The sequence below is a fragment of the Lipophrys pholis genome (genome assembly GCF_963383615.2).
Source record: "Lipophrys pholis genome assembly, chromosome: 1".
NCBI classification, from domain to species: domain Eukaryota; kingdom Metazoa; phylum Chordata; class Actinopteri; order Blenniiformes; family Blenniidae; genus Lipophrys; species Lipophrys pholis.
This window is the reverse complement of record NC_137635.1, coordinates 20,379,211-20,394,243: the sequence shown is the minus strand read 5'-3', so window position 1 is coordinate 20,394,243 and position 15,033 is coordinate 20,379,211. Positions and strand designations below refer to the sequence as shown.

At 40.1% G+C, this 15,033-nt stretch overlaps 2 protein-coding genes across 2 annotated transcripts in view; one reads left to right on the top strand and one right to left on the bottom strand.

The window, feature by feature from the left end:
• Positions 1-734, top strand: part of psme4b (proteasome activator subunit 4b) — a 40,774-nt gene extending 40,040 nt beyond the window's left edge. Inside the window, exon 47 of the mRNA XM_080484825.1 lies at positions 161-734. Within this exon, the coding sequence (XP_080340951.1) occupies positions 161-295 (135 nt within the window). The 3' untranslated portion in view covers positions 296-734. The remainder of the gene's footprint in view (positions 1-160) is intronic.
• Positions 735-1,704: 970 nt separating this feature from the next.
• On the bottom strand, positions 1,705-6,637 carry chac2 (ChaC, cation transport regulator homolog 2 (E. coli)). The gene is made up of 3 exons (XM_080474040.1): positions 6,270-6,637; positions 5,131-5,166; positions 1,705-3,358 (listed from the first exon to the last, which is right to left on the bottom strand). Exons 1-3 carry the CDS (start codon positions 6,402-6,404, stop codon positions 2,957-2,959), a joined length of 573 nt encoding a protein of 190 aa, XP_080330166.1. The 5' UTR covers positions 6,405-6,637; the 3' UTR covers positions 1,705-2,956.
• Between the last annotated feature and the right edge of the window lie 8,396 nt (positions 6,638-15,033).

The following is a 15,033-nucleotide window of genomic DNA, read 5'->3' as shown; positions in this document are numbered from 1 at the left end:
TAACATATCGACCTAATGTGATGAGTGCAGTATGTGAGCACATGTCCGCTGTGGTGTAGTCGGTGTTGTTTGAGAACATACGTGCTGCATTCTCTATTGGACATTACCTTCTGGGAGAGTCACTGACACATGCATACTAATTCCCACTTTACCCCATCAGATGACTGTGAAGAAGACCCTCTCGGAGTTCAGGCGTACCCACCACGACAACTGGCAGGAGCACCGACAGAGTTTCACCGATGACCAGCTGCTCGTGCTCACAGACCTGCTGGTGTCACCCTGTTACTACGCCTAGATGGCCATCTGCCTTGCCGGGTTCCTCCGCTGACTGACCACTACAACAGAAATATAATTACACCTTTTAGTGCTGTTGGGGACTTTAGGCCTCTGTGCAGCCTCTTGGCCGGGAGCTCTCCCTCTGGAACCTCAGTGTGCCACTATTGGCCTTCAGTAAACCCTGCAGGGAAAGCAGATCTGGGCAAAATGGTTTTCAAATATTTAACTAACTTGGCTTGTTTGTTTTGTCTCGCCAAGTAGCTCAGCAGCCCCAAAGGTGGCCACTTTAGACATGAAGGTCTGCGGTAAGTTTCCTGTTGTTCTTGTGGAATACATTCAACTACTGATTTGCCCACATCTGCCACATACCTCAATTCAGATCGTTTCTCAGTATTTCCCTCTGTTGTATTTTCATTTAATGAGTAATATATATTCCTTTGAGAGTCCTTGCATTTATTAAATACAAAAAAAAAAAAAAAACTCAAAGATTAAAAACAGAAAAAGTGAACGCAATAGCACTAAATACAGCAAGCTTTGATGGAATAAATGCAGTTGTATTGTAATCTCACCATTATCCTGAAAAAAGGCTTCATTGTACAGTATGTAATATTGATATAAATTGTATATTAAAGATAATATATATATATATATATATACATACCTACAATAGGTACTAACGTGTATATGTTGTAAAAAGTTATTATTCCCATGCAGCAGTGGGTTTCCAAAATGTGGGAGGGCACTCCCTCAGGGGGCGCTAAAGAGCTATGGGGACAGGATAAACCTGGGGTATCAGGTTTAATTTTTGTTTCCATTAATCTTGCAGAAGGAATTATTAACACTATTTAAACTGAATTTCTCATACGTTTTACAGATATTAATTGAAATTCTAAAAAAAAAAAAAAAAGGCTTTGTAACAGTTATCATGGCTGTATGAAGACTTGATATTTCAATAAAAACATGAGAATTATGCGCTGTGCTGCCTGTGGATCTGAACAATTGAAAATCCTCCTTAGTGTGACAAAGCTCTGTAAGGGTGGGGGGTCGTTCTCCCACCCGATGAGAACCCTTGCTGTACAGCAAAATATATTGTTTAATAGCTCAGCACTGGAAATGTACCGTTTCCTGTTAAATAAATTCATTGCATCATTCTCAAAGCGAGGTGCATTTCCTTTCAGCGAGCTACAATGAGTGTGATGTGCTGCGGAACTGACTGACCTTGAAAAAAAAAATAAAAAAATCTTTATCTGTGTGCATCTGCATACCATTGCTGCACATCATTCCCTGTGCAGAGCTTCAAACGTAAAGGTTTCTTCTTGCATGGGGGAGTGTTTTTAGTTCCGTGCCCAGAAAATGTGGCACAGATGCCACGCAAGCCAATAAACAGTGGTAATTGTTGGCGTGTGAACGAGAGCCGAGATCACAGATAGAGCCGCCACCAGTTTTATTGTACATGTTTCTTCCTGATGCAGTGCTGTTTGATATAGTTTGATATGTGCTGAGGGGTGTGCTGGCTGAATGAGAATGAGCTCATAGCTGCTGCTGCTGCTGCTGCTGCTGCTGCTGCTGCTGCTGCTGGGCCAGTGGGTACAGACGGGGACACGGAGAAAAGATTAAACAAGGTGTGTTTGCGTGTGAGTGCGATTACCGACGCGCGGTGGTGAAAACGGAATTATTTTTTTGCTTTTCATATTTGAGAGAACGACACCCGGTATTAAGTGGACCAGGATTATTAGTTTCGATGAGTAACCTCGGATATCTTCGACCAAAGGTGCTTAAGCGTGAATCATTATGTTTGCATACTTAATATTCCAGCTCAGTTTTAGAGATTAAGAGAGTGAATTACAACTTTCTTGGAAACATTCTTTTTTTTTTTTTTATCATTCTATTGTAATTTAGTCCCACAAAAAGGCAATATAATAGAGCCACCATTATGCTAATGGTAATGTGTTGGGGTTTTTTTGTGTGTGTTTTCTTAACGGCGTGGTAGATTGCATGTAAAAAAAATAAGGCCAAGCAAAGTAAGACAGGGAGGGGAGCACAAGCTCCTGCCACGCTCGCTGCTCTGAAAGGCTGCAATTTGTCACAGCGGTGCTCTGAGCTGAACACTAACATTAACATGCTGACATGCTCACAATGGCGATGTTGAGGCACCGATGTTTATCGGGTGAAATATTTACAATGTTCGTCATCTTTAATGCTTAACCATGCCTAACACCTGCTAATTAGTCCTTAAGACAAATTACAGCCTTGGAGCTAAAGTCATCATTTGTCCAGGTATTTGGTCAAAAACTGAATTTCACCAGTTAATGCAAGTAGGAGATAAAACAGCAGGGTCAGTTCAATTTAAAGGCTGTTTTGTATCACATGTACCTCGCTTTTATGAAGCAAGTCGGCACAGTTTTTGAGTGTATTGATAAAAACTCTATTGCGACCTCGATGATACATTTAAAAAAAACACATTCATTCAAAACCTTCTCCGTCTGTGTTGCTTTATTGAAAGTGCGCTTTGTGTGCCATACACGTTCTATTGTTTCTTCTTGTTATGAATGACTCTAAAAAGACACGGTTTTGATCCGTGACGTGTTTGTTCTGGTGACAGGAGGTCAACGTATCGTCTTTATCTTCTAACCCTGAGATAGAAATCCACCGATTGTATAAATAATCTATCAGCTTGCACTCATTCATCAGAATCGGCCTGGTACGAGTGTTCTAATCCGTTCTGAAGCTGCTCTCTGACCAAAGTTTCCAGAGAAAACAGGTGTGAGTCTGAGTCCTCGGGCAGGATAGTCCTCAGAGCATCGGCCAGCTCAAACAGGTACTCCGTGTTTTTGCCGCTCGGGCCGGTGGAGCTGACGATCTGGTTGGCTATCTCCTCCAGGGGGGCGGGTCCGAGGTAGTCGGGATTGTCGTGAGAGCCGATGTAGAGCAGAGTCTGGCTGGGTGAGGGGCCGAGCAATGGACGGGGGTGAAAGGTCACCGTGATGACCTGGTAGCCACCCTTTTCTCTGTAGTCGAGGTAGCTCTTGACTTCCTGCTCTCGGCCGGTCGGCAGCTTGTAGGCTACGCCCCAAACACACCCCTGACGGAGAAGGGAGAGACGTCTTGTCTGAGAACTGTGATGCCTGTCTCACTTCAGTGATGGAAATAAAATGAAATGTGACAGGAATCTGATACATTGAGCTCATATAAAATTAGATTTGTGCTGTTTGGACTGTGGGATTTGTGGAAATTTATGTAGGTATTTCATATATTTAAAAACAAAAAAAGAAGCAAATCAATTTTACATTTTATTTAATAGATAATTACAAAATACAGGCACTCTTATTCACTCCAAGATATAAAGCTTTCCTGCTGTTTCAAATGAAATGAAATAAGAAAATAAAAAACTGCCAACATCAACTTAAATGTTAATAAACTGACACTTATTTCAGCATTTTCTCTTTTCATAAATAAAGTGCTTCATTAATCAAAGATGGCTCGATCAATTGTATTCTCAGCTGGACTACTGAACTCTTCTCGCTCGTGTATAGCGCCCGTACTGAAGCAATTACTTGAAACCTGTTAAAAATACTTGCAGACATTCTTGCCTGTCACCTCGGAGTACACACTTGTGTACATGTCTCGCCACACTATAGCAGCTGAGGCCTCATCTCATCTGAGTAGCGCTTGTTGACCTTGTAATCGTCTTTATGTGATACCGTGGACTGTTTACAAGAAACCTTTTTTTTTTTCCTTCCCTGCAGCTTGTGGAGTCAGTATATAGGTGAACGGAACGCAAGAACTCTCTTTTCTGTTCAGACGGATTTCACATTCTTGCCTCATTCGGTGGAATTGTTAGTCGTTGGCCCGTCTCACACGAGCTCTTTATTATCAGAGATGACGTAGCAGTGGGTGAACTGTTCAGATAGTCATAAAATATTACCACTGTGTGATTAAAATGGGATTTTATTAGCAGTTAGTTATGAAAACTATATAAACTGTGAATCTATGTCAAATTATTAGAAGTCGCTGGCTTGATTGGTGCAATTATTAAAGTCTGACGTCATCGCAACGAGTTTGATAATACATTAATATAGAAATACCGGTAAAAATAGCAAAAATAAATCTGTGAGTGTGTGTGTTTATCTGCCTCTCGGTCCAGTGTGGACTCTCCCTTCACCGTGAGTCGGTTGGCATCGGCTCCCGCACCTCATGACGCTGAGGTGGATAAAGTGGCAAAAAAGACGGACGTCTGTTTCCAAACCAAAGTAGAGCTCCATGCTGTTGAAATGATCATATTAAGAAAAAGTGCAGCCTACTTCCTTTAAAGGAAAGTGGAGCTTCTATCATGCTGTGCAGCTGCATTTACTGCCTTTGGTACTGGATGCTTTGACTGAATCAAAGAAATTATGAAATCTGAAGACTACCGAGAAACGTTGAGTGAGAAATGTGTTATCCAGGTTTAAGGGAAAGGTCCGGGGTCTTTCAGCAGGATAATAACCCAAAACCCACATCCAGCAGCACAAAGAATTGGTTGAAAGGGAAAAAAGATGGACTGTTTTAAAATGACCCAAAATGAGTCCTGACCTAAATCGAATTGAGAACCTTCACAAAGAGCTGAAATCTGCCACTGTAGAAAATGTGTCTGCAAATTTACTGCTGGAATATACTAGAGCGGAAGTGTTTCAGGACGGATAATTACAACAACCAAAGAATAACGACTATTTTATCTATGTTATAATGAAAGAAATGTTCTTGTTGAAATGCAGTAACAATGGACTTGATTGCATGATTCATTCATCTTTATTTGGGTTGATACACTAAATTCTGTCCAGTAAAATCGAGCGTGAAAAAACCCCCTGTAAAACTCACCTCAGGATCCTCCACCAACGTGACGACCCGTCCAGGCTGTGAAGGGGCACAGGGAGACTGTTAGACACTTTGGAAAGTTAAACAAACACATTTTGCCAAATGATAAGCCTAGATTCATCGTGTCCACTTCTGTCGTGTATACTCTTTGTTACAGGCTCTGGTCGCAGTGCTCGTTTCTCCAGGTACGTTTACATGGTTACTAAAAGTCTTGTTACTTATGTGAAGTGGACAAAAGTACCTGTACTACAAGATATTGCCATCACAGTGGGAGGGAGCTGGTGCTTCTGAACATCCTGTCCTGCTAGTTAGAAGCTTTTGATTCCAGTGTTTTCTGCCTGGCCATCACTGGAGGACGTTTGGTTGACATATCTCTGGGTTATTTGACTTTATGACCTGTTGTATGAATAATACCAGTGTGAGACTGCCTATTTAAAAACTATTATCTAAATCCTTTTATATAAAGCAGTGTTAACATCACATATCAGAAGTCAAATTTGAATATTTTTTAACTATATCCTAAAATAACATTAATCTAAGACAATCCAACACGTCAAATTAAAGAAGGCTATTAAAATCTAATCTATAAGACAATAAGTATAATGTAATTCTGCAATGAATAATACATAGAAAATGTTCGATTATCAATTTTTTTTTTAAAGTGACTACGTAATAACTAATAAAGTTATTGGTTTGGTCATTCTGAATGTAATGAAGCCAATAGCATAATCTCTTCCTAATGATGTAATACAATAGTAAAGGATTATTTACAAATATGATTGACATGTTGAAGAGGATCAATAACTGAATATTAGTTTAGATGGCTAATAAAGAAACATCGCTTTATTTAACATAATGAATCAAATATATTATTACACGATTGGGAAGATAATACATTATGGATAGTTATAGACCTGCTTGATTTGGTCAGATCATATTTGACCTAACATATTCTAGGAAACGCGGGTATATTATTCAAACCTTGATATTGAGAAAGTAATTGGCTTTAAGATAATCATACGAATCCTTACCAACAGAAACAGAAACGTGTCGTGGGCACTGAGTGCACCCGACGACATATATGACTTTTAAGGTTTTTCTGAAGTCTTCCGGGGCTGCCACAGCCTGTATAATAAACTCACCTTGCCAGGGACTCCCCGGTGGTCGGTGCTGCCTTGCCAAAACCTCCGGCTGAAGCCTTTTATGTAACCAACTCTCTTCTCCTCGTAAGGAAAATCTACTTTCCATATCAAGGAGCCGTAACCGAAAACCCACATGATGACAGGCTAAGCTAACCGGACGAGACGACACCCGGGACGGTTCGAGCTGGACGAGCAGGAAAAGGGTTGTTTTAAGAAACTACGACTCTTCAACGAGCTCATGAAATTACGTCTATAACACATAAAGTGATATTTGTTTGAACGAGAGCGCTGCTGTAACGGAAATTATCTGTTAAGTCACCTGTTAAGTCATCGCTATTACATAACCACCAGCAAACGTCGCAAAATCCGCTTTATCCCTGTTAAGATAAAGGTTGTGCTAAAACACGTTTTGAATTTCTTACAATCTTAAGAATATCAATACCACGCAGTCATAAAATAATACAAAATAACCTATTCATGCAGTGTGTTCAGGGAATATTCACTGCTGACTCTTTTTATTTGCTCTGTTACTGCGTGTTTCTTTTAATCTGAAGGCAAAGCGGATGTGTGTAGCAGTTTCATTGTTTTGTACTTATTTGGGTCAAAGGCATCAGCGAGCAAAACCTTGATAGACTGGACTGGCATATGTGCAACCATAACAGCAGATGGACTTTCAGGAAGTAAAATAAATTAACATGATAATCTCAAAGCTACAGAGAGCAATTCTACAACTTAGTTGAGAAACTATAGAACAGCAGCAACAGCCCCCCTTACAGGAGTGACTAATTTCCTAATTTCACCTTGAGTCGGCTGATCTGGTAAAATACTGACATAATAACACTTAAATTTGAACTTATTTTTTCTTGTAATGAAAATGTCAATATTTTCACAAATCCTCAACATGAAACAAATTTCAATGACACTGTCGAGTGCAAAATACAGTGAAATATCCAAAGAAAACTTCTATAGCTGTTGCATTAAGCATGTTTTCATAAACTCATCCTGCCGGTATCGCTTGGTGCCGGTGGTGCTTGCTAATGCTAGTTTGCAATTGTCTCAATGAGGCTTTTATGGCAGCGTCACTGCTCAGATCTCACAGTTGTCTTGTGTCTGCTGCTCTTAAGAAATATCTTTCTTTTTTTTTTTAATCAATGTTTTCTTTGGAATTTTTTTAATTGCCTTGAGTTGGATTGGAACCTCTTGTGGGCTGCATTTGGCCCTCAGGCCTTATGTTTGACACCCCTGCTACTTCATGCTTGTTTATAATTGGCACAAAACTAATGGAAAAGTGATTTAGAAAACTTAAAGCATGACATAAATTCTATATATTTGTAAATAACCAACCATCAAGAGGTCCTTTGCTCCTTTTTGGGTGTTACCTGATCTGTTATCTATCAATGTTGCATAAAGCCTGTACATTGTGTAGCCGTTGGTGGTCTCACCTCACAGCGAGATTTACCCTGGATTGAGTCTGGGATTGGCCGGGAGGCACTTCTGTGTGGAGTTTATATACTCCCCTGTGCATGCTTGAGTATTCTTTCAGCATTCCAGCTTCCACCCACAGTCCAAAATATTTGTTTCAGGCAAATTTGTTTCAATTACCCTGAAAGCTTTTTATCTTGCAGTTCAAAGTGTCAAATGTGACACTTTAGTTTGAGGCTATGCTTTGAGGCGTTTCTGTGTGGAGTTTGTATGTTCTCCGTGTGTGTGTGTGTGTGTGTGTGTGTGTGTGTGTGTGTGTGTGTGTGTGTGTGTGTGTGTGTGTGTGTGTGTGTGTGTGTGTGTGTGTGTGTGTGTGTGTGTGTGTGTGTGTGTGTGTGTGTGTGTGTGAGACAGAGACAGAGACAGAGACAGAGAGAGAGAGAGAGAGAGAGAGTCTATCTCTCTCTCAATTGGCCCTGTGATGAACTGGGGACCTGTCTAAGGTGTAACCTGCCTTCGATGGATGGATGGATGGATGGATGGATGGATGGATGGATGTCATGGAGTGTTACAGATGCTACATGATTTACATCCCAACACCAGGGGGTGCTGAGTTTCTATTTCCAACAGTGTATCATGGTGCACTGCACTCTCCCAAATAAAATGCTCTTCGTGTATGCATGTGAGCACTGATTCAGAACCAAATAAAGTAGACAGCTACAGTCTGGCCTGTAATGTCAGCCGCATGAACAGCAGCCACGCTCATTCCTCTGCCTCAGAGTGGCTAGTCAGTCAAGCTTTCATGTAATGTACCAGGCTCCGGTTAAAGGAGGTATATTCATGGTAGGAATCCACAGCTGAGCCGGGAAATGTTCCAGATGAGAACATCTGCCAAGTGTGCATTCTTGAAAACACCAGAAGCCAAACCTGCCGCAGTCAAGCTGGCCACTGCTAATGGCGACACATCAAAGGTCAGCTCGGTGGCAGGAATTGTTCAAATCTGGAAGGCTTAAGTATGCATGAAAATGAAAATAATTATATTTGCTTCACTGGGAACATGTGTCATTGACTTTAAATCACCATCTTGTGTCTCCTATGTGCTTTAAAGCTGGTTATTTGTGAATGCAGCAGTTATAGTTTCAGTAATGAGACAGGTGTTATCAGGAAAGACAACTGAAAAAAATGTGCTTAAGTAAAACTGCTGTTACTTACCTAGTTGTAAATTAAAGTAAATATACTTCAATGAAAACCACAATCATGTGAAATTTCAAAATGTGAATAAATATAAACGTACTAGTTTTTCAAACGATTTTTAACTGCATTGGTAATAACACACATGCAACGCAGTCCATTCATAATTTTCTAAACTTTCAGTTTGAAGCACAGTTCTCAAATGATAAAGTATATCACAATTATGATCATTTGTTTTGGAAAGAAATGTAGATAAAAAGCTACAAACATGGTGATGAAACGGTTTGAACATTCAATGAAACCATTTAAGTATCTGTAATCTGTAATATGTAATACACCATAATTTAAATCCTTGACAGAAAAAATAAAAACCCTTATGCTACACTAAATTTTACAATCAGCTCAAAGAGTTCCCCCACGAGAGTCTTTTTGTTGTATTTGTCTTTGACAGGGACACATTTCTTAGAAGATATTAAATTGCGCATTTCCCTGCCTTTTGTTTGTGAGCGTTGTCACATAATGACAAACAGCGCAACCATTTAGGGAAATCTAAACAGGCTGTTCTGCATCATGTTTTGTTTCCTAAGAGAAGAGGCACTTTTCATTATGGGGGATAGGTTTTATTTGTTCTGCTGAAGAAAACGAGCTGTATATGGCATCAGCAGGTGAGTTTGGCACATTTGTTCTCTCTCATTCTCGACAGATGTAAACAAAGATGTTGGTTTAGCTGTGAAGACAACTCAAGAGGAAATCATTTTTAAAAATTCTTTGCGCTTGTTTCCATTTTTTTTTTCCTTCTAACACACTGATGTAGCTTTCAGTTCTAACACAAACCATAAGTATTGGAAAACATCTAAAATCCCAATTAAATCTCATGTAATCCATCTTTTAGTGCAGATTTAATCAAAAAGCATCACTGTGTCAACATGATAATCATAATAAATCAAATAAGTCGTTATTCTGAAACGGTTAACCAGGGCTGGTATGTAGGTGGCTTAAGTATCTCCCATCATTAGTGTTTTTCTCCTTTTCTTTGGTCATGTTAAATTAACTTCACTTTGCTCTCACAGGCCTTCTTCTTTTCTGACAAGCATATCCTCTCAGTTCCAGTCTCTTTCCCCTGTGCTCCTCCTCTCTTTGTGTTCTTTCTCCAAATGCAGAGCTGCTCCTAAACCCTCCTGTTCTCCTCCTGCACAGTCTTCTGTTTATTCATCAGGGAGGTGGCCAAGATAGATTTTACTTTTCTTTTTTTTTTTTCTTTTCTGTGTTTTTGCTCATTTCTACAAGCTCACTTTTGTCTAGGAAAGCTGCACTTGACTCGACTACATGTCATGTGATGCGTGGTTTTTTTTGCATTTCAAGAGGCGCTCCACAAATTTCACATGTCACAGTTGGTTTCCGTGACAAGCACTTCAATCCCTGTGAATACAGTTCTCTCTTTTCTGGGAGCTTATCAAACATCGGCACAAGGTGGGGACGTTTAATTCAGCGGACCCAGAGGAAGTAGTCAGGCGACGCTTTTATAGAGCCACCTGAGGACAGATCGAGGCGGATGGAGGAGCAAAACAGAGTACTGACAATCAATGCTGCCCTTGACCTTGCCCACAGGTTTATTATTTAATCTCAGACTCCATTGGGAGCATTAGCTGTTGGAAGTCTACATAGCTCAAGGACACTTTAACACATGGAAAATGGGACATGGAGGATCAAACCATCAAACATGGGAACCATTGGAAGATGACCCACCAATGGATTCACAGCCATTCCAAAAGTGCCACATTAAATATTTAGAAGTTAGTGTGTGACCCATTTATCTTCTATGCAACCTTTTTAAAGTCCTAGTCACTAACAGGTAAGGCCCATCCCTCCTGACAATGGAAGACAGTCCCACTGCCACAGGGAGTGTGTGGCCAAAGTCAACATTCAATTGTCTTTTATGAAGTGTAAGATCTCAATATATTCAGAACATGACTCATACTTGGGACTGAAAACCAGGATGAAGAAGCCTCTGCTTTGTTGTATTCGACCAGTCTTTAAAAAAAGAAAAGAAATGTGTGACTTCCAAGTCCCCCAGCTTCATAAAACTACAATACTAAATCACAGGAGTGCTCCTTTAAAAAGAGTTACACACTCCCCACCGTCTGTTTTCTTGTACTGTCTCCTACTCTGAGTGGGTTTCCTTGTTGAGAGCAAAAATCTGGGAAAATGTGTCTGTTCCCCTCTCAGTTCTTTGTGTTCTGTGCCAAGGCTTTATTCTCTTTAACCCAGTTGCTGTGTGCTTTGCTAAATGGAGCTTTCAGCATTCAAAGCTTCTTTTGTGTTTGTGTTTTTCAGCCAAAGGTGGAAGGCTGTGAGAGAAGCTCTGTTTCACAAAGGCCGGCCTAATCAATTTATAGTCAATATTTATTGTTATTGTTCATAGTGACCAAACATACAATGCTGCCGCTGCGTTTTACCCCGTCATAATACTACTTAAACAGCTCTTTCCACTGCATCTGAGGATTGAAAGGAGCTCGTTGGAACCTTTTCTTTCCACCATCCACCTTCAGCATCATCTGACTAACCTCCAATATTTAGTTGCGCTCTCGCAGCAATTGAGGTCCACAAAACCCATTCAAAGGTCTCCTCTATATTGACTCAGTCTGGCTGTAGTGATTTCACATTAGAAAAAAAAAGCTCTTGAACCTCTGACTCCATCGCAGCCGCCATAGTGAGGAATTGGCTGGCTGAGCCATAAAAGTTCACTATATGTAGAGAGCAGAGTTGAGTGGACCATTTTGGGCTGTGAAGCCGGAAAACTATTTGATGTTGAACTGCTCATATGACTCCCGAGATTTCCCTCGCAGGCTTATATACAAGCTCGGTGAACACAGGCATGTCTATCAGCACTGTTGTACATGGCAAAAAAATGTGGCTCTATTCTGGATATGACAACTAACAACGATATGAAGGACTGTAAGATAAGGAAGTTGTTATGACCCAGTCAATATTATCTGTTTTGACTCAAAAACCTAATTTGTGAAAAATGTTGGCCCAGCACAAGCATCGACTAATTAGAATAATGAAATGGGAGAGTTGCGCTAACATGGGCATGACTGATATTCTTCCTACTCCTTCTTCAAACACTGTTGATGTAAGAATGAAAAAAAAAAAGATTAAAAAAAGAAAAGAAAACTTTTATAGATAGAGAACGCTGTGTTCTCATTTGTCTTATCGGTAACAAAAGCCAACCATATGAGCCCACGTGATTACTGAAGTTGCTTTTGTCCATACATTAAAAAGTCAAAAAAGACTAAAGTTTGTGACACAAATCATTCTGACTTTTCTTGTTTTGTTTTTTTGTTAAGGCACCACTTGATGTCAATGTCTGTGTATTTTATGTTCCCAAAATGGAAAAAAGCTACTGTATATTATTGACTCATAAACCCCCAACAAGCCTGTTTTGCTTCACTTAATAATAACTGGGACTTATAGAATATAAAAATGTCAAACATTTTCACCTGAAAAAAACATTCCCAACTCAACACAAATACACAGTCCATGCCCACCACTGACATTGCTTGAGGGATTTAAGATATTTCCCCCAATAAATCAGGCTTAAGTCCAGTCAAAGCATTGGGAACTAATACTCTAAAGCTTCCTTAAGCGCTGCTCCTCTCAAAGCTACAATCTTATCAACAGCATATTTGCGTGAGAACGGTGAAGTATTAAAGGGGGCTGATCAGAAGGGATACTCTGTGGATTTCTCCAGGTGCCAGATTGTCCAGTTTAAAATTAACTTCATCTTGGGAACACCAAACTATGTGCCAGACTATAGCACAGTTTGTAGTGACCCGTGGGATGTGTGGGATACAAATATGTAAATGTATTCATTAAAAATAAGTTATGATAAACTGCACGGGGGAGGTATAACTTATATCACAGATCTTATGGGAAATGATGGCGCTGACAGGGAAAAAGTGATTAGAGGTGAAAAGGGGTTTTGAAGAGGAAAAATATGTAAGCATTTAAAGTTTTTTGTCCTAAAATCAATCCATGTCTATTTTCTTTAAAACGTGATATCCACATCATACAACTGTATTTGGAGCAGTTCAAACAGCAATACGAATATTTCCTAGGAGGATTCTGAGAGAGAGTTTGGCGTACATACAAACTGTTCATAAAATGGTCTGCACAACATTTTCTAGTTTGCACAAAATGCAGATAAAGCTGATGGGAATCTCAGTCTTTTTGCAATTATTCCACCATAAGTCAATTTTATTCTGATAGTAGTGCTACATAAGACACCGGTGAGTCATCATGATGTTCATGGAGAGTGTGATTGTGTCTCTCTGTGCTTGTTGTGTTTGACTATGACCTGGACAAAAGAATACAGAAGATGGATGGTTGAATGCATGTCCTTGGCTCCTTGCATTAGAAAGTCCGAGAAGAACTTGCAAACTTCAACAGCCTGGGGATCAACCAAGGTATTTCTGCGGCGAGGAAGCAGGGCCAACCACTGCATAACCCTGCCATCCTAGTAATACATCAATGCTCCAGTTTGTGCAGTGGATGTGACGTTAATCACTTTTCTGGTGGAATAGTAAGACATTGTGGATATTAATGCCAAATTTTAAAACAGTTGTTATCACATTGGGGACAAGCGGTGTGTGAAATTATATGAAATCTGTCAAAATTGGCCAAAAATATTATTCGAAATATGACTACCCATTATATAATTATAGACATAATTTTCTCCATAGAAAAAGCAACAGGGCTTCAAATTGGCTGCTCAGGAGGAACTTTGGGTGGGGAAAGAAAAAGAGTATTACGACTGTGCTGGCATAACTTTAGGATTGGCAAGAGGGTCTGAGGTTTAAGAGCAGAGATGAGTCAAAACCAGAGCTGGCAGACAGCTGGCCTGGAGAGAGGGCCGGAGTGGAGTTATAGCCACAGCAGAATAGAGGCAGTGCCGGTGTCAATCTGGCTGAAGAGCCACAGAGGAGATGGAGATGAGATTTAGTGCACGCCAGAAAAGAAGAAAAAAAAAAAGCAAAGATAGAGCTGATGCCCATTCTGGAGATGAGTGGGAGTTGATGTCAGAGAGGGAGTCTCGCGTTTACTGAGGAAGCAGGAGCTGATGACGAAGAGGAAGATGAGTAGAGTCTGAGTTGCGTCAGAGTGGAACCAACCAGATAATTGCTGGAGAAGAGCCAGCATAAAGCTGCCGGAGTCTTTACTGAAGTCAGAGAACGAACTGGAGTGGGGGAGGAGAACTGACAAAGAGGTGTAAGAAACGAGGGACTTGTGAAGCGTTTTTCTCCTCTTATTTCATCCCTTTTCTGATCTTAACTATGTGTTGATTTTAGAGACGTACAACAGTGTGAAGCTGACAAAGAAAAATTGCCCTGTCAATGAATATGTTGAGCTTGGCAGGTGAAGAGGACTGACTTGATATGATGAAAGGGAGTCTGTCACTCTGGCTGGAGACAGAATGTTTTGCTCTGGACATTTGACAGACTGGCTGGCAGCCGCATAAAAAAAACCAACAACATTGTCTGATTTTCTTGTGAATACTGTTATCAGCAGGTTATATGATGACCTGAGACGATTAAAGCATCAGGGAAGCTAGAAATCAAATCAACCATTTATTACATTTTTTTGCCCAGAAAATCTTTATAGGTTTCTCTGAACCAAATTATTCATTAGAGCAAATTAAATCATTTGCAAATTAAATCAGTCACTGTTTCTTGCCCTCTTCAAAGTACATCCTTTTCCCTTCCCCCCACTTTTTAATTAAAATGTTCCTTTCCTCTGTAGCTGATTTAAAAAACATCAATTTCCCAGCTCTCTCATTGATATTTTCCTCAGCTGGTAATCCACAAAGTGACCAGAACAACATTTTTTTTTTTTTTTTTTAAATACTCCTCAGTGGTTTTCTCCCACCTCCAGACAAGAATCCATTTTTGGGATTTTATTTAACATTTATTCATCTCACAAAAGGGAAATTTGAAAGTTTACCAAACCAGTTACAACAATTTTTTGTTTAAATACTACAGTGAGGGGTTTGATTCTAGGCTTGGAGAACTTTGTGGAGTTTTGCATGTTCTCCCTTGGTATGGACGGGTTTCCTGTGGTTTTTCTTTCACAGTGAGGAAACTGACAGGAAACT

Coding starts and splice junctions, on each gene's coding strand:
- chac2 (XM_080474040.1), bottom strand. CDS start 6,404: ATGTGGGTTTTCGGTTACGGCTCCTTGATATGGAAAGTAGATTTTCCT. Junction 5,167..6,269: donor ACCGGGGAGTCCCTGGCAAG/GTGAGTTTATTA, acceptor GCCCCTTCACAG/CCTGGACGGGTCGTCACGTT. Junction 3,359..5,130: donor CGTTGGTGGAGGATCCTGAG/GTGAGTTTTACA, acceptor CTTCTCCGTCAG/GGGTGTGTTTGGGGCGTAGC.